The 20,416-nt window shown below is 43.9% G+C and overlaps 1 protein-coding gene across 1 annotated transcript in view; it reads left to right on the top strand.

Annotated features, from left to right (window-relative positions):
* Positions 1-20,416, top strand: part of Ehd4 (EH domain containing 4) — a 64,206-nt gene that overhangs the window by 11,378 nt on the left and 32,412 nt on the right. The window contains exons 2-3 of the mRNA XM_032903992.1: positions 5,648-5,824; positions 14,987-15,084. Coding sequence (XP_032759883.1) covers positions 5,648-5,824; positions 14,987-15,084 — 275 coding nt within the window. The remainder of the gene's footprint in view (positions 1-5,647; positions 5,825-14,986; positions 15,085-20,416) is intronic.

Below are 20,416 nucleotides of genomic sequence, written 5' to 3'. Positions count from 1 at the left end.
ACAAACACAAACAAACAAACACTATTTCTAAGGTGGAATGGTGAGGCCCACCTGGTATTTTAGCACCAGGAGGATGAACCAGTAGGACTCTGTAAAGCAGAACCTAGTCTGGCTACATAGTGAGACCTGATCTCAAACACAAAGCAAAATAATTTCAAGTTCAAGGCAAGTCAGAGTGGAAGGAGTTTTTCTTTCCAATCCCTTTCCTTGTGAAATAATGAGTCAAATATTAGCAATCAAACCATGAGAATCCAAATGTTTATTATAAATTGAATTGTCTTAAGACTTGTTCTCCTGAATTAAAAATGAAATGTCTCCACTGATCTCACGATTGTATTTCCTATTATGTTTCTTTCACACTACATGACTTACAGCACGTAGAGGGAATGAGGCCCTGTGCTCACAAGAGAGTTAAGCACACAAGCTTGTCTCTGAAAGGAAGGTACTTACCTGTTTTCCACCCAGAATGCTGGAATGGATGTGCTTTATAACCTGATGATCTTTGCTAGCTGAGAGCCAGGCTTCACCCAGACTGTTGTTTGTTTATCCCAGACTCTCCCCCTAGATCTTGAGTATGCTTGACAGTCAATAAAACCTAGCCTCATGAGAGATGTCACCTGGACTCTACTACACCTAGGTAACTTCCCTGCTATCTTAGGGCCAGGCCATCCCTACTCCCTCAGCCCTTTTCCCTGGCTTGAGCATTGTCTCTAAGTCAGCAGAGCCTACCTTTTGGAAGAGGCCATTATGTACTTGCACAGAGTCCAGTGTAAACATGCTTAAGCTTTGTTGTACACACGAGACTGAGTTAACTGTCAAGAGACTTTTCTTCTGAAATTGTGTTGTGCTTAAATACCGGCTATAATAAACTGCTCGATTTAATAAACTCTAGAAGTTTGAACCAACACCAGCTACTGAGTACTTTTGAACCAAATTTGCTTCTTGCCTCTTGGGATCGTTCCTCTGCCGGCCATGGCATTTGCAGAGACCTCCACATTAGTAGGCCCGGCATGTGCTACAGTGGTCGAGTACTTACTTGCCTGGTATGTTTAAGGTTTGGGTGTAATCTTAATTACTCCAGATAAACAAATAAACTGTATTAAGAGTCAAAGGATCGAGGCAACTATTTGAGTTAGTTTAATTCTCCTTCTAAAGATTTTTGTTGTTGTTGTTATTTTATGTGTATGGTTTGCCTCTGAGTATTCATGTATACCTTGCATGTCTGATAGATACCCTTGAAGGCCAGAAAAGGGTATTGTATTCCCCAGCAGACAGTTGTGAGCCACTATGAGGGTACTATGAACAAAACCTCAGGCATGCAGAAACAGTAAGTGTTCTTTACCACTGAGCCATCTCTCCAGCCCTCAAATTAATTCTCATTTTAAGAGTGTTTTGGTGGGCTAACAAGATCACCCAGTGAGGAAAGGTGCTTGCTACCAAGCCTGATGACCTGCGTTCAATTCCTAGAACCTACATCATAGGATAGAACCAATTCCCAAAAGTCTTCTGGCCTCCACTCACACATGTGGCACATACACACACACACACACACACACTTAAACAAATGACTTTTAAGATGTGTTTGAAGCATAATACTGAATTGAAACTGCACAGATGCCAGTGTGTATATGAATGTTTCTTTAAATGCTTTGTTTTCATAAGCTTTTATCTGTAGATTTTAGCTTCAGAATGTCAAAGTTATGCTTAAGCAACATCTCAAATATGTGTGGAATATTTTTAGTATATATAACTTATTGAATACCTGATTAATACGATCTTCCATTTGAACATTCCTTGTGACTCATAGAGTATGTTCCTGTAAATGCTTCCATTGGTGGTGACTCAGCCTCTCTAATTCTGATTTAGCTCAGTTAACCTATTCGACCCATAGTTTATTCACCTGTAAAGTGGGGAGGAAAGTAGTGCTTACCCATAAGATATTTACCAGTGGAGGCTATCTATGTAAAGGCATAAACAAGTCCCCCAGTGTCAGGTAGAGTGTATTACTAACAAAATAAGTGTGAAGTACAACCCAGAGAAAATGCATAAGAAATACCGAAGGAACAATAACCATAGCTGGCAGATGGGGTAAATAACATTTTTTTTTAAAATGCTAAATAATGTCTTTTTTTTTTCTTAAGCCCATCTTTGAGAAAATACAGTGAAGGACTTGGGTTACAGTAAAGGACTTTTCATTGTCCTAAGGGTTTTTATTCCTTCCCTTTGTCACAAATGATATTCTTCCTTTAAAATTAATTTTCCTCCTCTAGCCTACGCAATGAAAGAAAAAACACTGTCTACATGCAATGACGTCATCAGACCAGGACACAGAGGTCAGGTCTCCCATCCACCCTCACCACTTCCGCCCAACCACATATGATTCAAATGTCTGTACCTTCTTCCATTTGTTGGTGGCTTGACTCAAGACCTTGGAGCAATCATCACTAGAATTGGCAGGCCTTTCTGAGAACACAGGAAAGGGAGCAAGGCGGTGCCAAGGACAGTCATCAAGGCTTTAAGGCACAGGATGTCTGTGGAGTGGGCTGCTCTGCTCTGTACCATGGTGGATTCTTTTCTATAGTTTTCCTGTTGCCTCTTGTGTTCCTTTCAACTGTTGTTACCACAGATAAGACCTCAGAGTCCCTGGAACGCCAGCTTTGGTAAATCCTCTGAGGTTTCCAGACTCCTAGCTCAGCCTTACCCTGTGGTCTGTGAGGTTAAAGTGCCTGTGTATGTCACCTCAGGGTCCACTGTCCCTTCCCTCAGGGTCCACTCCCCCTCTCCTCCCAGGCTGCACATTTAGACAGACATTTGTATCTTGGTTGATTCTTTTTCTACAAAGATATGTTACTGCCTGCCCATCAGTATGATGTATGATTGAGTATCCATTCACCTGGGAGAGAAAACAGGCCCATAGATGACCTGTACACTAGGTAGGAGAGCTGCTCCACAAGGGTGACTCATTGCAAGTGCCTGTTATGTGAAGAAGTGTGTGAGTGCCTTCGAACCAGCTATTCCTGCCGCTACACAAAGAGAAAGATTTCATGACCCTTACCAGCATCAAGTATATGGAAGGTTTTTAAACTTTACTATATACTGTGTCTTTTCGTTGGAACTTCATTGATATGAAACTGAACGTTGAGTGTGGATAATTTTAGTACCTATAGGAGAGTACCACTGAACAATTTTATATCCTAAGAAAGCAGTACAGTAATCCTCCCTTTTTCTTGCCTGTGTTTGAAAGCCAGAGCCTGATCGCTTCATCAAGGTTACAGCTGGGGGTACCTTATTCAAGGTAGTTCCTATTTCCAACTCAAAAATAAGGACTTGTTAACATTCTTCCTGGCAGGGTTGCTGCTGAGGAAACTTTGGCTTCTATTACTGTATAAACTCAAAAGACAGAAACACCTGCTCTCCTTTAAACAAGTTCATCAGTTGAGTTTTCCTTGAACATCCTATTTAATTCCACAGTCCATAAGATTTGCTGTGATTTCAAGTCAATTAAACGTCAGATTGGAGTTTGGACACCTCTTGGCAGTGAATATCTGACTTAAACAGCCCCAGGTCTTCCCAGTATAGCTATAGCATCTCTGTGTTCCCACCTCAGGTCCCTCCTCACCTACTCTGCTGTGGAACCTGGAGGTCTCTCCTGACGAGGCCTACTGAAGGCACTGAGATGGTCACATCCTATGGAGATAGAGCTCAGCTCTGAGGTCCCCTCCCCCAAAGCTGATGGGACAGTGAGACCCCCAGTAAACATTGACCTTATTGCCTTCAAGTGTCAGAATGGTACTTGGACGTGACCCTTTTGTGAGTTGGAAACTGTGTGTACCCCCAGGAATCCTGCAACCCTAGCAGCTATTTCTAATGCTTAGTTTGCCATTTGCACAGCTGTCTCTAGTTCTCTCTGCCTAGCCTCATCCAGGCTGAGGGGTGTGAAAGTCACACCAGACATTGCCACGGTGCAACCTGGCTTTCAGCTCTGGCTTTGCTGTTGAATGAGTAGACTTGAGGTTCCAGAAGGGCTGCATTACACACTAGTTAGTGTGTGAGATACATACTGGTCTTAGTGTGTGGTCATCAGAGCTCTTGTCTGATTTGTATGGAAGTTTGTAAGAATTAACTAATGTGAACAATTCTACTCCTAAAGCTATTGACTGTTCTTAGGTACACTAAGACTTTGACAAGAAAAAAATTTCATATTTTGAAAAACATTAAATATGGACATATTTTGAATCAATAGCATGTTCTTGCTTCAGCTTTTTTTTTTCAAGGAGAATGAGGCAATGTGCCTATGCTTTGGGGAATCTAGGGAGCTGTGTGGGAAGACAATCTGGTGAGCCCCTTTCCTTTCACATTAAAGGAAATAGAAAGTCCTAATCCCAGGTTTACATCCTGGAGTGGGGATCCTGAATGTCCTTCCTTATCTGAGAAAGCACAGTGCCAGGCCAAGTGTAAAGTTCGGAAGACGGTGTGCATCTGAGAATCTGACTGCTTGCATTCCGTTTTCACTCACCCACTCACTGTGTAACATTAGGCAAGTTGCTTGGCCTCTCTGATACCTGTTTTCCTACCTGAAAAATAAAGATAATATTATCACTCAGCTGAGAATGTTGTAGGAACTGAATGAAATAATAGTGTGTGCATAAGGTATAGTACATGCATGCGTAAGGCACAGTGCATGCATAAGGTAGTGTGCCTATAAAGGACACGATGCATGCATATGGTATTGTCCATTCGTAAGGTATAGTGCATGCATACATAAGACACGGTGCATCCATAAGGCATAGTGCATATATAAGGCATGGTACATGTTCAAGGCTTTATGTCTTTCAGTAAACGCTAGCAGTTGTTACCAGATTTTTTTCATGATTACTCTCAGCTTACAGGACATCTTAAAACAATGCACCTATTCTGGGTCTCTGCAGTTTCACAGAAATGTAAAAACTTTGGGTAAAGTTAAAAGTAGCAATGACAGAAAGAAAAGGTTTAGGATAATGCCTACACATTGCTTAATTTTCATTTTGTTTACATAAGAAAGAAGTTTCACTTCTCCTCACAATGATGACAAAGCTGTGTTTGACATTTGACTTTCAGTTCTTTCTCTCTATTCCCAGAAATATCACAGGCTATATTTGACTAGTCAGGATTTATAGAAACAAAGATGGTTTCGTGTTGGAGTCGAGAGCCGCAGAAACGCATTCAGTTTCTCCCCTTGACCCTGGTTCATTCCCTGGTTGTTCCCAGAACACCTGCAGACACATGGTGATGGCAACTTACACCAGGTGCCTGGGAACCATAGAGAAGGTGCTACCCATGCAGGCCAGGGACACTTTGCTAAGGGGGCATAAATTCAGCAGTAGTCCAGAACGTATAGGAATGATGAGGTAACTGGGTAATGCCTCTCCTAAGGTGGCACCTTTTATGTCAGTGGGACTGCAGATGTCTACTTTTGGTTTGGGGTTGTTTTATTTTTCGAGACAGGGTCTCATGTAACTTAAGTTGGCTTCAAACTTGTATATAATAAAGGATGGCCTTGAACCTCTGATCCTCCAAGATTTTTAACAATTGTGTCCAAGTTGGATAGTCCTAGGCAGCTCTCTGATTTCTTGTTTGTAACATCATGCTGTTTCCTTTTCTTTTCCAGATACTTACTGGAGCAAGATTTCCCAGGCATGAGAATTGGTCCAGAGCCAACCACAGATTCCTTCATTGCTGTGATGTATGGGGAGACTGAGGGAAGTACCCCTGGGAATGCTTTAGTTGTGGATCCCAAAAAGCCATTCCGAAAGCTCAGTCGCTTTGGAAATGCTTTCCTGAACAGGTAAGGAGCAGCAAGCTGTCCTCTGGTCAAACTATCACCTATCAATCACGGGGTCCAGACAAGACAGAGCATGTCTGTCCTGGAAGAGAAAAGTGTGTGCATGTCTGTGCACGCGCGTGTGGAAGCGGGGGTTGCTAAGCATAGGGAAGGCCCAAGAATGGACATTATAGCTCCTCAATATGAGGACAAATGACTAATAATGTGATTGGCACAGAAGTAGATAAAGGTGTCAATTTCTGTCACTAGTAGTGTTAAGTAGCTGTGGGACAGCCACCTCTCTGGTATGGCATGCAGGGCTTTCCATGCTCAGGAAGTTTAGCCCAGAGAAGACTTTAGGTCCCCTGACATCCAGATTTGGTCTTTTATTCAGGACAGGTTGCCTCACCTTCCTGAGTGTTTCTTTAACTTTTCATTCCTAAGCTTTGAGCTCCTTCCTTATTCCCTGGAGCAGGGCACAGCTGAGATAGGGCAAATCCAAAAGTGAGCTTATATACATGGCTGTTGTGTTCTAGATATAGATACACATGGGCTGCTCTGCCTTGATTGGCGGTGTGTTCTCTCTGTGCCCCAAGCCCTGTTGTCTTCAGCAGACTTCCCAGTGCAGCTGAGGTGTTGGTGGGGCAGGGAGAGCAGATGGCAGATGCTCTGCTTTAATTCCTCTATAGGGTGAGGTCCTGACCTTTCTGCTCCACTGTGCCCTCCTTCCCTCCCTCCCTCCTTGCCATCTTTCCTTCTTTTTCCCCTTACTCAAGAATTTTTCTTTACTTTATTTTTTAAATTGTTTTAGTTAGTTTAGTTCTAATATATATGAAAGAGAACATGCAATTCTTTTCTTTTTGTATCTGGCTTATTTCACTTAACATGAAACCCTCTGATTCCATTTTGTTACAAATGACAGGATTTTCTTTTCACAGTCAAATAATACTCTGTTGCAAATGTATATATCATATTTTCTTTCTTTTGTACTGTGGCTAGGGATTAAACACAGGGCTTCTCATGTGTTCTACCACTGAGCTATATCCTCAGTCCCCTTTCTACTTTTTTTTCTTTTGGAGGTTATGTCAGGGGTCTTGCCCAGGCTGGCCTTGAGCTCACTCTGTAGATGAGGCAGGCCTTGAACTTGAGGTCATCCTGCCTCTATCTTCTAGTAGCTAAAATTGCAACTGTACCCCAGGACTGACTGCCGTATATTCTTATTTCGTCTTCTGTTGATGGGCACCTGAGCAGCTTTCATATTTCAGCTGTGAATAGTGCCACGGTAAGCATAGCTCTGCGAGCATCTCCTGTGCATCCAGTTCCATTTCTTCAGGTGTATATTACTACACAGGGATGAGCTAGCAAGTGATAGGTGGGGCTTAGTTATTTGAGGATACTATACGTTTCCCATAGTGACTGCCCCACCCACATCACCACAGTGCCTAAAGATACGTTTCTCCTCCACAACATTGCCAGCCTTTTAAGTAATACCCATTCTGACTGGAGCAAGGTGGGAGCTCACTGTAGTTTTGATTTTTATTTCCCTGAGCGTTAACGGTGCTGAGCATTTTTTTCATGTCTCTAACTGACATTTTTATTTCTTTTGAGATCATTTGGCCATTTTTTATTGAATAATTGGTTCTTTAGGAGTTGCTGTCTTTACTTTTGAGTTTGTTATATAGTCTAGATAATTAACACTTTGATGACCATTTTCCCCATTATATAGATTGTTTTTCATTCTGTTGATTATTTCCCTTCTGTGCAGAGACTTTTTAGTTTGAGGTAATGCTATTTGTCATTTTCTGCTTTTGGGGTGTGTGTGTGTGTGTGTGTGTGTGTCTGTCTGTCTGTCTGTCTGTCTGTGTATGTGTGTGTGTGTTTGCTTTTGTAAAACTCTTTCCTCTTCTTTCCTGCCATTCTTCCACACCCCTTTTTCTTCTTTTCTGATTCTGAGTTTAGAGAATGGGGGCCAGCCATCAGCTGTGGAGTGGAGGGCCAACTCCAGCTGCTTAGGAAGAGGAAGTAGGGCTGGCACTGAGGCTCAGCAGAAGACCTGAGATCACTTCTCCTTTCTAGATGTTTCTAAAAATAAGAGCAGCCCCTTCCTCTGCCTCCTGTCAGAGCCTGGAAGGCTCCATTCATGAGGACTCTGGAATAAACACTTGGACAGTGGCTGTACTGAGAGCCCAGGTAGCCTCGAAGTTTCCTTCTCCACGTAGAACCCCTTTAAAGGTTTTCAAATGCTTCTGTTGCAAACCAGTGAGAGCACGTTGATGGGTAGCAAGAGAACTGGCGTTGGGTCAGGCAGAAGTGTGCGGAGCATATACATGGAGTCATGCAGAAGCTTATTCTTGTTGCCCACAGTGATTTACAGAACACCATCTAGATGGCTTCCCCTGCACATTCTCTTCTTCAGGACGGGCTGTGCCTTACCTCCAGAGCCGTGACAACTTCTAGTACACTAGTTAAACCCAGGACCCAGGGAAAGAACCCAAGGTCTTGAGGGGCTCAGGACAAAATAAATGAACCAAGTCCAAGGAAACTGAGACAAGACACACACATGCACACACACACACACACACACACACACACACACACACACACACACACACACACAGAGCAATCAGGAGTTTTCTGGATGCACATGGGGCAAGCAACAGGTAGACTTGTTCCATTGCTGGCCCAGAGAGGCCCAGGCACAGCAGCCTTCCTCCTAGAAGGTTGCTGTAGAATCCTGACATTCATTGCCCTTGCCTTTTGTGTGTGTGATTTTTTTTTCTTTTCCCAAAAAAACTTTAAAGAAAAATAAGCTGACTTTTTTTAATTCTCATTTAGCAGAGTCCATACTTATAAGGGAATACACAGGAAGAATGGTTATTGGTTTGTTTTACTTTCTCAAATGACTTACTTTCCTGAAATAACATGTTTTAGATCTCAAACTCAGAGTAGATGAGTATGGAAGAAAAGCATAGAGATTTTAAATGGCAGACTTTATTGTCTTAGAATTTAAAATGTGCTGAAAATAACCCATGCATGTACAGTCACATATTGAGTCCAGGAAAATAGAAAAACAAAAAACAGCTACACAATATATGTCCCGCACTGCTCCTCACATTCTTGTATATGCAACATGGAAAGCTGAGAAATACTAATTTTAAGTCCTTATGAAGATGCATGATGTGGCTGCAGTGATCAGGAACTGGTGAGCAGTGAGGGTAAGATCATGTCTTTGGGGGCACTCAGCTTAGGGGCAGTATAAGGATTAGAAACCAGGCCTGAGTCCTGGAGACCACAGTGCTGAGCTGGCCATGATGCAATGTTTAAACTCTATCTGCTGCCCCCATTTAACTTCAGGATAGCCATGCAGTGAAGATAATGGAGAAGATACTACCTCCAAAGGTAATAGTTTGCATAACTTTATCAGCACTGTAGTATGGGATTAACAGAATACAATGGCCAATTCCCCAGTAAGAAAACTAGAAGCAAAGAATCAATTTGTTGAAGAAACCGTAGTCCGGTAGTCCGGAAGAGGCAAAATTCAGGTTTCCCTCTCCCCACCCTTTGCCACCCTGTGCCCCAGCAATGAGGAATGTGCCTTATGGAAAGCTACAATGCTGACAGCCCAATTGAGCGGTATCTGCAGGACAAAGCAACCGTCTCACACAGTGCATGAGAGAGCATCCGTTAAGGTCGGGCATTCAAGTGTGTGTGTGTGTGTGTGTGTGTGTGTGTGTGTGTGTGTGTGTGTGTGTGCGCGCGCGCGCGCGCGCGCGCGAGAGAGAGAGAGAGAGAGAGAGATTGATTGATTGATTGTAGCAGCTCTCTGGAATTAGAGTCTAAGGCAAGAACTCTTAGCATGACACACTTTTTCTGGAAACTAGGTCAAATGTAATAGGAAGGAAAACCAGTTATTTTCTGGGTAGAACTTTCTTCCCAAGTCTTGATGACAGGGGCCTCTCATGGCCTTAGCCAGTGCTCCCAAGGGTATCTTTAAAAGAGGTAAGAACCTCTTAGGATGCTTAAAGGCAGGTGGTGCCTATAGGATGACAGTACCTTCGCCATTACACAAACCTCAGGGACCTGAGTCCCCTAGGCTGATTGTTTAGAGACTGAGTCAGTGGTGCATTTCAGTGAAACGGAGATGAGTTTCTGAAAAGGCAGGTTTGAATTAGGAAGCAGCGTACTTGAACAATACAAGGAAGAGTTGAGTCTAGAACAAGAGTTTGATGGAAATGAGGCTTTAACAATCAGTGTTTCAACCTCCCTCCACCAAGCTGCTTCATCTGAGAGAAGTCTTACTGCACCCCGTTTTGGAGCTGTGCCGTGGACTTTCTACCCAGCATGTATCAGGAGGCAGTTCACCTCACAGAGGACGAATAGCCGCTGCCCATAGCACCCTGCACGTGAGTGCTGAAAGACACCAGTGTCTCCAGTCAGTTCCAGAAGTGTCAGGACATTCCAGAGTGCCTGACATTCTCTGGCAGTCTGCTATAAATTAGATGCTATAGGTTTCCCTCAGCTTACTTTTCTAAAAATGGCAGTATTTTTAAACTACAAGATAGCCTCATAGTAGTTTTAGATTTAGTGTCTAGTATAATTTTAATGACTGTTTTTCACAAAAAAATTAATTCTTTTAGTTTTTCTGTCACTTACTGGGATTAAAGGCATGCACCACCACTGCCCAGATTGTTGTTTATTTGTTTGTTGTTTGATTGATTTTTTTTTCTTTTTTCTTTTTTTTCAGAGCTGGGGACCGAACCCAGGGCCTTGCGCTTGCTAGGCAAGCGCTCTACCACTGAGCTAAATCCCCAACCCCTGTTTGATTGATTTTTATTTTATATATATATGGACATTTTGCCTGTATGTGTGTTTGTGTGCCACATTTGTGCCTGGTGCCAGCAGAGTCCAGAAGAGGTCTTCAGATCCTCTGGAACTAGAGTTATAGCTGTCTTATGGGTTCTGGGATTCAAACCTGAGTCCTTTGGCAGGTGCTCTTAACTACCACATGCTCTTTTTTTTTTTTTTTTTTCTATTTTCTTTTTTTCGGAGCTGGGGACCGAACCCAGGGCCTTGCGCTCGCTAGGCAAGCGCTCTACCGCTGAGCTAAACCCCCAACCCCTACCACATGCTCTTATCTCCACATGCCAAACCATTGTTTCTAGTTGACAGTTGCTTTTTATGATTTTGGTTCTGGTGTTTTGGAAAATGTACTTTTTCTCTGGGTTTGGGCAGATCCTTCTGAAGTGGCATATTGCTTCTGGCTTCCCTCCATGGCAGTCAAGAGAGAGGCATTTATGTAGTCTAAATGTGAATGCCACTTCTCCCTGGCACTAGAAAGTTACATCAGTCATTTGTAGCAGGGCTGTGAGATAATTTAGTTGTCTGGGTTCTTTGGTAGATTTTCTACTTATATCATGTAACCTTTATATTTGTCGATAAAGTTAAGTAGATTAAAGGAAGTACTTAGAACCTGCTCCATCCTCCCTTACCGTTCTGACTGGAGCTGAGTGACAAACCTGGTAGAGTTGCTTAGAGAGGCTTAGAGACCAATGCGAGAGAGAGTGCTCACAGTACACATCTGTCTCTTGTTCAGAACTCTCCAGCCCTCCATACCGTTAGGAATATGCTCATGGAAGCCCAGGGCAGTGGTGCATCAGTTCTGTTTCAAGATGTTACCTTGAGTGTGATAGAGACTCAGCAGTAATTCCACTTATGCAGTGATAGTCGTAGCCATGTATTAAGACTCACCCCGGACTGCCAGCTTGTATCTCAGCTCTGTCCCTTGTCACCGGTGGACTATGGCAAGTGAGAGCATGTGACCCTTCCAAGCCCCAGTTTGCCCTTTTGTAAGGCCTCTCCAATTGCGGCAAGGATTTAACCATGAACATATAAAGTAGAGCAGGCCTGACATGAGGTTGGGGGATTGGTCAGTACTGGTGTTGTATCATCCTAATTGCAGTAAGCCTTGCTGTTCCATTGAAAAATCAAAATCAGTATGAAGGTGCTGGCCAATTACTTTACAAGTCTAGGTTTTGTTTGTTTGCTTTATGTTGGGGGGCTGGGGGTCACATGTAGCCCAGACTGGCCTCAAACTCACTATGTAGCTGAAGATAGTCCTGCTTCCCGATTGTCCTCAGTCAACCTCCTGAGTCTCCCAGATGCTTGGATAGCAGGTATGAGCCACAATGCTCAGCCTACAGATTTAGTTTTCTAATCCTTTTTTTTAAATAATTATTTAGTTGGCAGGAGAGGGAATGTGTGCTACTGTGAATGAGTGGAAGTCACAGAACAACCTATGGGAATCCTTTTACCTACCATGTAGGTGTAGGGGATTGAACTCAGGTCGTTAGAAATGGCTACAAGCACCTTTATCAATTGAGCTATCTTACCAGCCCAACTTTATCTTTCAAACATTAATCATTAACTTAGAACGTTAGCTTTTGTGGTCAATTTTAAATAACCTACTGCTCTTACTGCCTTGTGTTTCTGTGAGGCAGAACTTGTGACCTGCATGAGACCTTATGATGTCATCACTTTATCCTCTGCCCTTTGCTACTCATGACTTTCCCTCAACGTGGAGATAAGAGTTAGGCTTCAGGGAAGATCTTGGTCATTTTCCTCTTTTACCTTGGGAAACAAAGTTCATCAGGTCGGTGGGAGGGACCTGTGGGAGCCAAGAGAGGCCCTGGATCTCTGCAGCACATCAGTATTTTGTGTGAAGTAGAGGAGGCCAGGTGTCTGCACTGATTCAGTCACTCCAGGGAACAGCAGACAACCATCTTGGGACAGCAAATCTCTGCTTGGAAGTGTTCCTGTGAGGGGCATGGCAAATCTTGCCTTTCACCTTCCTTTCGCAGATTGGAAAAGTATGTGGTGATTGCCAGGATAACTTTAGGAGTTCCTGGTCACAGTAGAATTTGCCTAATTGTGTAGACTTAACCTTGCAATGCCTGCTGTGGCCCCCTCAGTACCCAGTGTCTGCTTTACTCTCTGCCCTCCTGCCCCTACCCCACCCATACAGTTTCCTTGATGGAATGGAGTCCAGTCCTGCACACGGCCTCAACAGCCCCTTCTCTGGTGCCCTGGAGCCCTGCTAGTCTCCTTTTGTGGCATTTGTCCTTGCTGCTGTGTATAGATAGCTCAACAGTAGGCCTCTTGCTCTGTGGCTCACACGCTGACCTGTTGACATGTTCTTGCTGTCATTCCAGGGGTGAGCAGTGTAGGAATATTAAGTCCCTCTGTTAGTGTCTCACTAAAATCTAGGGATTTTGTGTTTTAGAAAAATTGATACTGAGTATGAACTTGTGGTTTTGAGAAACATCACCCTTCCTGTGGGAACAGTTTGTGTAAAAGAGTTTTATAAAGGTATGGCATGTTTAACATTGCCAGCTGTCTCCAGATAGACTGACAAGACACAGAGTTCACCAAGCCATGCTCAGCGCTCTGTTCCTCCCCCAGGTCTAGAGAGCAGAATATTAATAGTCAATTTCTCTCTGAGAACTTGACAAGCAGTGATTAGTGGCTCCCATCCCTGCTCTGCTCATACTGCGTGGTTGGGCCTAGGGTATGAGAGGGGCCAGAGAAGAAATGAGTGAAAGGTTTCTCTTACGTATACTCGGCTTTATTTGTGACACTGTGGAGGCTTTCAGCGTTATGCATCGAGGTCTACTAATCTGATGTAGGAGATACGAGCTTGGCGCCTCCTGCAGCCAAGCATTGCTGCAAGACCCCACGATGTCATCACTGCTCTGTGCTTCAGAGTTGCCTGGCCTCCATCTCTTGGACTGATTTGGAAGTACAGGAAAGAATGTGTGACTATCTAGTCCTGAGTCCCTTAAAGGACAGTTCTCATGAATGTCAGTGATGGCACCTTGGGCCTGAGCGTCCTCCCCTGCCCACAGGCTGCTCTGGTCACAGCTGTGGTGGCTGTGAGGCCGCCTTGTCCTGCATTCCCAGCATTCTTACTTTCTGAGTAATCCCTACCACGTCCACTGAATGGAAGAACTGAGCTGTTCCCAAGTATTTTCAAGCCTCAGCCCACACAGATACAGAAGTTAGGCACTTTTAAACAGGAAGAGGAGAGGCACTCTGTTTCCCCCTTAAAACATACACAGACCTAACAAAGATCCAAACCAGGCTCTTTGCCTGGGGTGGAAGTAAAAAGGTACTTCCTGCTATTACTCATTGCCTCACAATGGGAAAGCTCCCAAGGACAGGGCAGATTCTAGTTTAGTTGTCTCCCTTTACATAGAAGGAAACTGAGGTCCACAGGGAAAGGCCTTTATCTAAGGTCTCAGAGAAAATTACTGACAAAGGCAGATTCTAAGCCCAAGTCTGCTAGAGCACAAGTCAAAAATTTCCTTCCAACCCACTCTGCTTCCTACTTGTTGGGCAGATAACTAGAAGCATAGTAACAGGGACCATGGTCAGAGGGAGGAGGGGCTGATCAGAAGGAGGAGGTAGTAGTGAGCAAGAGGCTTGAAGATGGTCAGTCAGGACCTCTGTTGACTGCATCTCCTCTCCTATTCTCAGAGCTCCCTTAGGATTCCTAAGCAGCTGAGGGATGATTACCCAGAGGTACTGATCTTTGCTGAGCTTGAAGCACAGGTCTTTGGACTACATGCTGGGTCATCGGGGCATCAGAAAGGGATAACCAACCCAGGACCTCTAGCTGTCTGCAGAGCAGTGAGCAGGATAGGACAGACTCAGATATTCTAGCCTAGGAGAAGTGCACCCTGAAGGAGGCAACAAAACTTAGACAAGGAGGTGGGACAGGAGACATGGGGCTAGGAATTAGACTGAGTTTAAGGCTCAACTGTGAGTGTCTCAGCTACTTTACCTTTGTGAGATTCAAAGAAGGATGTTAATTTAGGGATCAAAGTAGTCAGTCTTTGTAAAACACCCAAGTGTTTGATAAATAAGCCACAATTAACGTAAGGGATCAAGTGGCAAGTAGAAATGGGCTGCAGCCCACCTTCCACACCTGTCTGTGGAGTGGCATCTATTCTGTGGCCCAGTAAAAGTTACCTTCAATTTCTTCCAAGTCCCTGCTTTACAGCCCACTTCACAGGCATCCTTAGCCTCTGTCTAGCTTCTCTTTACAGACATCAGTGAGAGGAGAGCTCACAGAGACTTCTGAAAGGTCCGGTCCAGTTTCTGGCCCCAACTTTGTTCTGTCTCTTCCAGATTCATGTGCTCACAGCTGCCCAACCAGGTTCTGAAGAGCATCAGCATCATCGACAGTCCTGGCATCCTGTCTGGGGAAAAGCAGCGCATCAGCCGAGGTCAGTGCCCCAGCTGCCCCTCCCACCCTCTCCAGAGCTGTCTGAGGCCCCTCAACTGTGAGCAGAGCATTTCTCCTCCTGCCCCATCTTTCCCTCCTCCAGGACAGTCACAGCCCAGGGCCTCCTACAGTGTCCTAGGCAGCCAAAGAAGCCCCAAGAAGCAAGTGAAGAGGTATCATAGGTTCTGCCATTTTAGCTAGTACCCAGCATTTAAGAGGGGAATACCCCTTGGTAACTGTTCACCTGGACACATGATATTCCTCCCACTGGTGTGGATTTTACCTCCAGAGCCCCTGAATCATCTTGCCCTATGGAAGCTTTTACTAGGCAGACTCTGTCCTGTGATGGGAACACAGTAGAAGCAGGCATGGTTCCTGTCCTTGAGGAAGTAGAAATGAAGCAAACACCCTTCATGTTGTCATAGAGCTAAATAGGGGCTGGGTGAAACACCAGGAACTGCAGCCCAATATCAAGGCATGAGGGAGCCTGGCCTAGCACAGGAGCATGGAAAGAGGCAGCCCTGGGGCAGTGACATCTGAACCAGGATCTGAAGGATGAGTAAGAATTACTCAAAGGAAATTCTGATGTGGAAAGAGCCTGGCTATCAGAAGATCAGAAAGTGCTTGGACAATGACATGGGTCCCATAACCTTTAGCAGACAAGACCATGGGTACTTCCAGACCTGGGCACTGGTTGCAACAGGTATACAGCTGCCTTCTGACTCCATTTCCAGAGAAAAGGGTCATAGGACAAATCCTAGGACAGAGCGACATAGAGGAGAAATGCCTGGCCAGAAGAGTTCAGGTTGGATCCTGAGGTTATGGTTGTGAGACAGGGCAAACAAACCTACTCCCCACACTGCCCTCAGAAGAAAAGCATGCTTCTGCTGTGCTCTGCTGCTGTCACTTCCTGCTAATAGCTTCCCAGCTCTTTGCACAGCATGCCAGGGAAACCATGCATGCCCAGCCTAAGTGGCAGCCAGTCTGGAGTCAGCCATGAGTGTGACCAGCAGTGACCTTGTCACAGTCCAGAAGGCAAAAGTGTGTTGCTCATTCCATACAAGCTGTTTGCTAGCATTGAAAAGGCCTCTGTGGCAGTGCGGCTGTGCCCCTCCTTCCTTCTGTGAACCCACAGAGAGCGGGGTCTGCCTCAGCTAAGGCCTTCCCAGGGCTCATCCTGTGGTTCTTTACTGTTCTTACAGGGACACTATCGGTGTCATTAACTACCAGAGTCTTCACAGAACATGATGATTAGAGAGAGAAGAAAAAACAAAAAACAGGCTTACACTGGTCTTCTCTCATGAAGATCCTTGTTGTTGTTTTCTGTTATAAAAAATAATAGCTATTGTAAAGAATTCGAGTGAGTAAGGGTGTAAAGAAACTCACAGGGTCAGAACAGTTTTTCCTATACATCTAAACACATAATTTCTAACAGAAATGCATTGACCAAACACGTTCTACAACTGATATTTTGCCATAATTGTCTCCACAGAAACTTGAAAGGAACATATGCATTTTATTTAATTAACAATGTGGTTGTGATAGTATGAACACTCATTCTTACAGAAAGCTCTACAGGGTTTTTGTTTGTTTTGTTGGATCTTCATAGCTCAGTACCCAGAGATGATTTTGGTTTTCTTTGAGATAGGGTCTTATATGTCTCAGGCCAGTGAGACCCTGGCTTAGGAAACAAGGTAGATAGCACCTGAGAAATGATAGCCAACATTATCTTCTGACAGCCACATGCATGGTCATGTGGGATTGAGTGCACACACACTAGTTCCACCATTAATCTGAAAGGCTGGTAAAATGTTTTGTTTGGAGGGAAAAAGGCAAATTCTACAGATTTTCTGGGCTATCCCAGTTTACTGCTTCTACATGTCTGACTTAATATCCTGGAGAAATATGCGACCCTAATAAATCTTTTTACCACAAAATTTTAGGGCTTCTAGAGTGTGGCTTCTACCTTTCTTCCCCAATGGCAAGCCTTTGACAGTGTTCACCTTCCATTTTCCTACAGTTTCTCTTTTGTGTAGTAATTACGTATCTTTCAAACTATAGCTGCTTCATGGTGCTGATGAAGCTTGGTGTAATGCTTCTAGTATGCTTTGAAGATCAGTTTCTTTCAACACTTGACGTGATCTGACTCACATCCTGGTCTGATTTACTGTGTGTACACTCACATCCTATGCACAGAAATAGCACATATGGCTCAAGCCTGCCAGCTGGTCCCTGACATTTTTAGGGACACAGCAACTGGTGGGAAAGGACCTTGTGACCTAAACAGCAGTACTGTGGACTATAGCCAGGGGTCCCAAGCCTTTGGTGTTGGGGACATAGTTGGTGATTGGAGTCACTCTGCTAACATAGTCACTATATTAACTATAAAGAATATATAGTGCCTTAAATCTGCTTCATCTTCAACAACTGTACACATCTCACATGTGCTCAGACTGTCCTTCTGTTCTTCTGTCCTTCTGTCTAGCTAAGACAACAGCCCTGCCTTTGCTAGCAATTAAGGTCAGCATTGGCCAATGCAGTACTTACCAACTGTGACTGCATGGGCATAAAAACATTCTCTGCTGACTTTATTGGTAAGTGCTTGACTCCCTTCAAAGCCCATAAAGGGAAGGGGGTGCTGGTGTGTGACAATCTTTACTCTCCATTTTTCTTCTTGTTTAACCCTCAACAAGCCTGTGACTTTGTCTCTTATGTTACAGAGGTGCCTGCTTGAAGTGTGTATTTGTAATAATGTAACAGCCATGGTATACTAGACCCTTGCTGTATGTCACTATAAACGCTGCTAGTCATTTAGGATTTATTATCTAGTTTAAACCTGAACATAACTTTGAACAAACAAAACCAAAGACTCCTCACCCACCCACCTCTAGGAAGCAGCCATGAGAATTTTCCCAGCTGCCAGGCAGATGTGTGATACCTGAAGAGCAGGGTAAAAATCACTGACGGGGTCACATTTGGAGAACAGGCACAGAGGAGTGACTGTGTCCAGCATTAGCTGACAGCCTAAGATGTGTAGAAGCCAGCCCACTTTTCTGCCTGAGGGGAGTCTGTGGAGAGCCTGCTGGGAAGGAGTGGTAACTATGGGAGGAGGACTGTATGTGTGTGTATGCTGACTGCTGAGCACCCCCAGGACAATTTACTGACTCACTCCTGCAAACCCAGCGTCTGCCATTAGCCTGGGATCAGGCAGACGGTGAGGCACACAGGATGGACCTGAAATGGAGAGCTGGTAGCTTCATGTGTCATACTGGCCACCCTCAAGCACATCACCCAGAGTAATGAGGTCCAGGGTCCAGAGATTTAGAGATCAGGCAGCCTCATACCCGTTATACATATTCAGGAAGGAGTCAGATACTTAGGTGATAAAAGCAGAAAAGGGTACTGTTGAACTTGGGGTTCAGTCACGTGTGTCCCCTTGCCTGTAGCTCTACACAATGAGAAGAAACTTGTGAGGTTTCTGAGTGACTCCTTGTTTATTTTAGTGTTGGGTTGATGCAAAGCATGTCCAACCCACTCTTAGGTTAGAAGCATCCTTTACAAACAGATACCTCTGTAGAATCTGACAGACTTGAGCAATGACCCTGGAAGTTAGGACATTGTACTCTTGCCTCTTGCCTCCTATTGGAGTGTTCTATGGTCTAGAGTCAACAGAAATGCATGGATGAAACTAATTAGGTATTGGGTTTTGGAATAACTCTTTTATACCACTCCACGTGGAGATCCTTCAGATATATTTTAGTTTAATCATAGCAGAAAACCTTTAGGGACAAGTAATTAGGTTTCTTTACTGAATTATACTTTCCTTGGCTGGTATGAAGAATTGAATACTTATCAATCTGGAATAAAAACATTCTGATATATTTAAAATCATTTGTTGAGATCAAATAGCAGCTACATATAAGTCCCACAAATGTTCTTTCCAATAAAAGAATGTGTTATGGATTCCTCAGATTTTTTTCCAAAGTATTTTTCAGAAATGGGTGGGTAAATTCTGACCTAGTTCACTCTCAGCAGCTTCTTGGCTCTGACGACAGCACCCAGATTGTTAACATAGTGTGGCGAGACGAGCTAGCATATTTATCCACATGCACATCCTTGTTTTTATTCCTAGTCTGTTATCTCTCTGGCTCTCAGGCTGTTTGCTTCCTAGACTGCTGTTTATTTCATGCAGAACCTAAACATCAGCTTGGATTTATTTCTAGACTCGGCATGAAAACCAGTGTGTTCTAGCTATTTGGGACAAAGCCCTTCAAATCTAGCTCCAACCTTAGTATCTGTGTCTCAGCAAAGCAGAGAAAAATGGTAACATGGCAGTCAGTGCCCTCAGCCATGTCTTTAGCACAGTGGCATTGAAGTACTGTTTTAGCTGTATATAACTATTCCTGTGGATTCCAAAACTGAGTTTGTATAGCCTCTAAAAACTGATTATGGCAACAGAAATAGAAGAGTTTTTCCCTTCCTTCCTGCAAAAAATACAGACATGATGGCTCATGTCTCTAATCCCTGTACTTGGTAGACTGAGGCAGGTTTAGCAAGTTTGAGGGTGACCTGGGATACATAGTAAGTTTGAAGTCAGCCTGGGTACAAACAAAAAACTAAGTGACATTAAACCTTTGACTAGACTGACATGGTGGCCCACACCCCAGCACTCAGGAAGCAAGAGTTTGAAGTGGGCTAGCCTGGGCTACAGAAGGAGACCCTGTCTTAAAACAGAATAAAACAAAACAGCAGCAGCAACAAAAATGCAAAGAAATCTAAAGAGAAAAATGACCTCTTGGCTTAACTCTTCTATCAAATCTACTTGCTCTCCCAGGGCTCATACCTCAAATGAAAACTGAATTTCTGTTTCCAAAGAAAGCATTGGATCTGTTATTCCCAGTCTGTTCCTTAAAACCAGTGACTACTAAAACTGGCAAGATGGAAAAAAATAAAATAAAAGGGGAGAAAATGCCCTGCTAATAAAAGCAACACAGTGGTAGTATTTGAGACGGGGAGAATTTAACTGCCTTCCTATGACAGCAGTGAACTTCAGAACCGTTCATTAGCATCTGCACATTCACAAACAGATACCTTTGAGTTTGGCACCTGAATGTTGTCAAACCCTGTGAACAGGCAGTTTCAAGAGACTGCCCAGAAACCTGAGGTTCCCAAACTTAATATCACAAAAGAATTGCCGGAGCTGGAAAAGGGCATGGAAGTCCAAGCTGTGATTAATAAGGGCACAAAAAGGAAAAAAAAATAGAAAAGACAAAAACAGACCATAATCAGGGAAGTACAAGCATATCTACTTGACAAGTTTTTGAACTTTAAAT

The sequence above is a fragment of the Rattus rattus genome, chromosome 5 (assembly GCF_011064425.1).
Source record: "Rattus rattus isolate New Zealand chromosome 5, Rrattus_CSIRO_v1, whole genome shotgun sequence".
NCBI classification, from domain to species: domain Eukaryota; kingdom Metazoa; phylum Chordata; class Mammalia; order Rodentia; family Muridae; genus Rattus; species Rattus rattus.
This window is presented reverse-complemented; position numbering and strand designations above follow the sequence as displayed.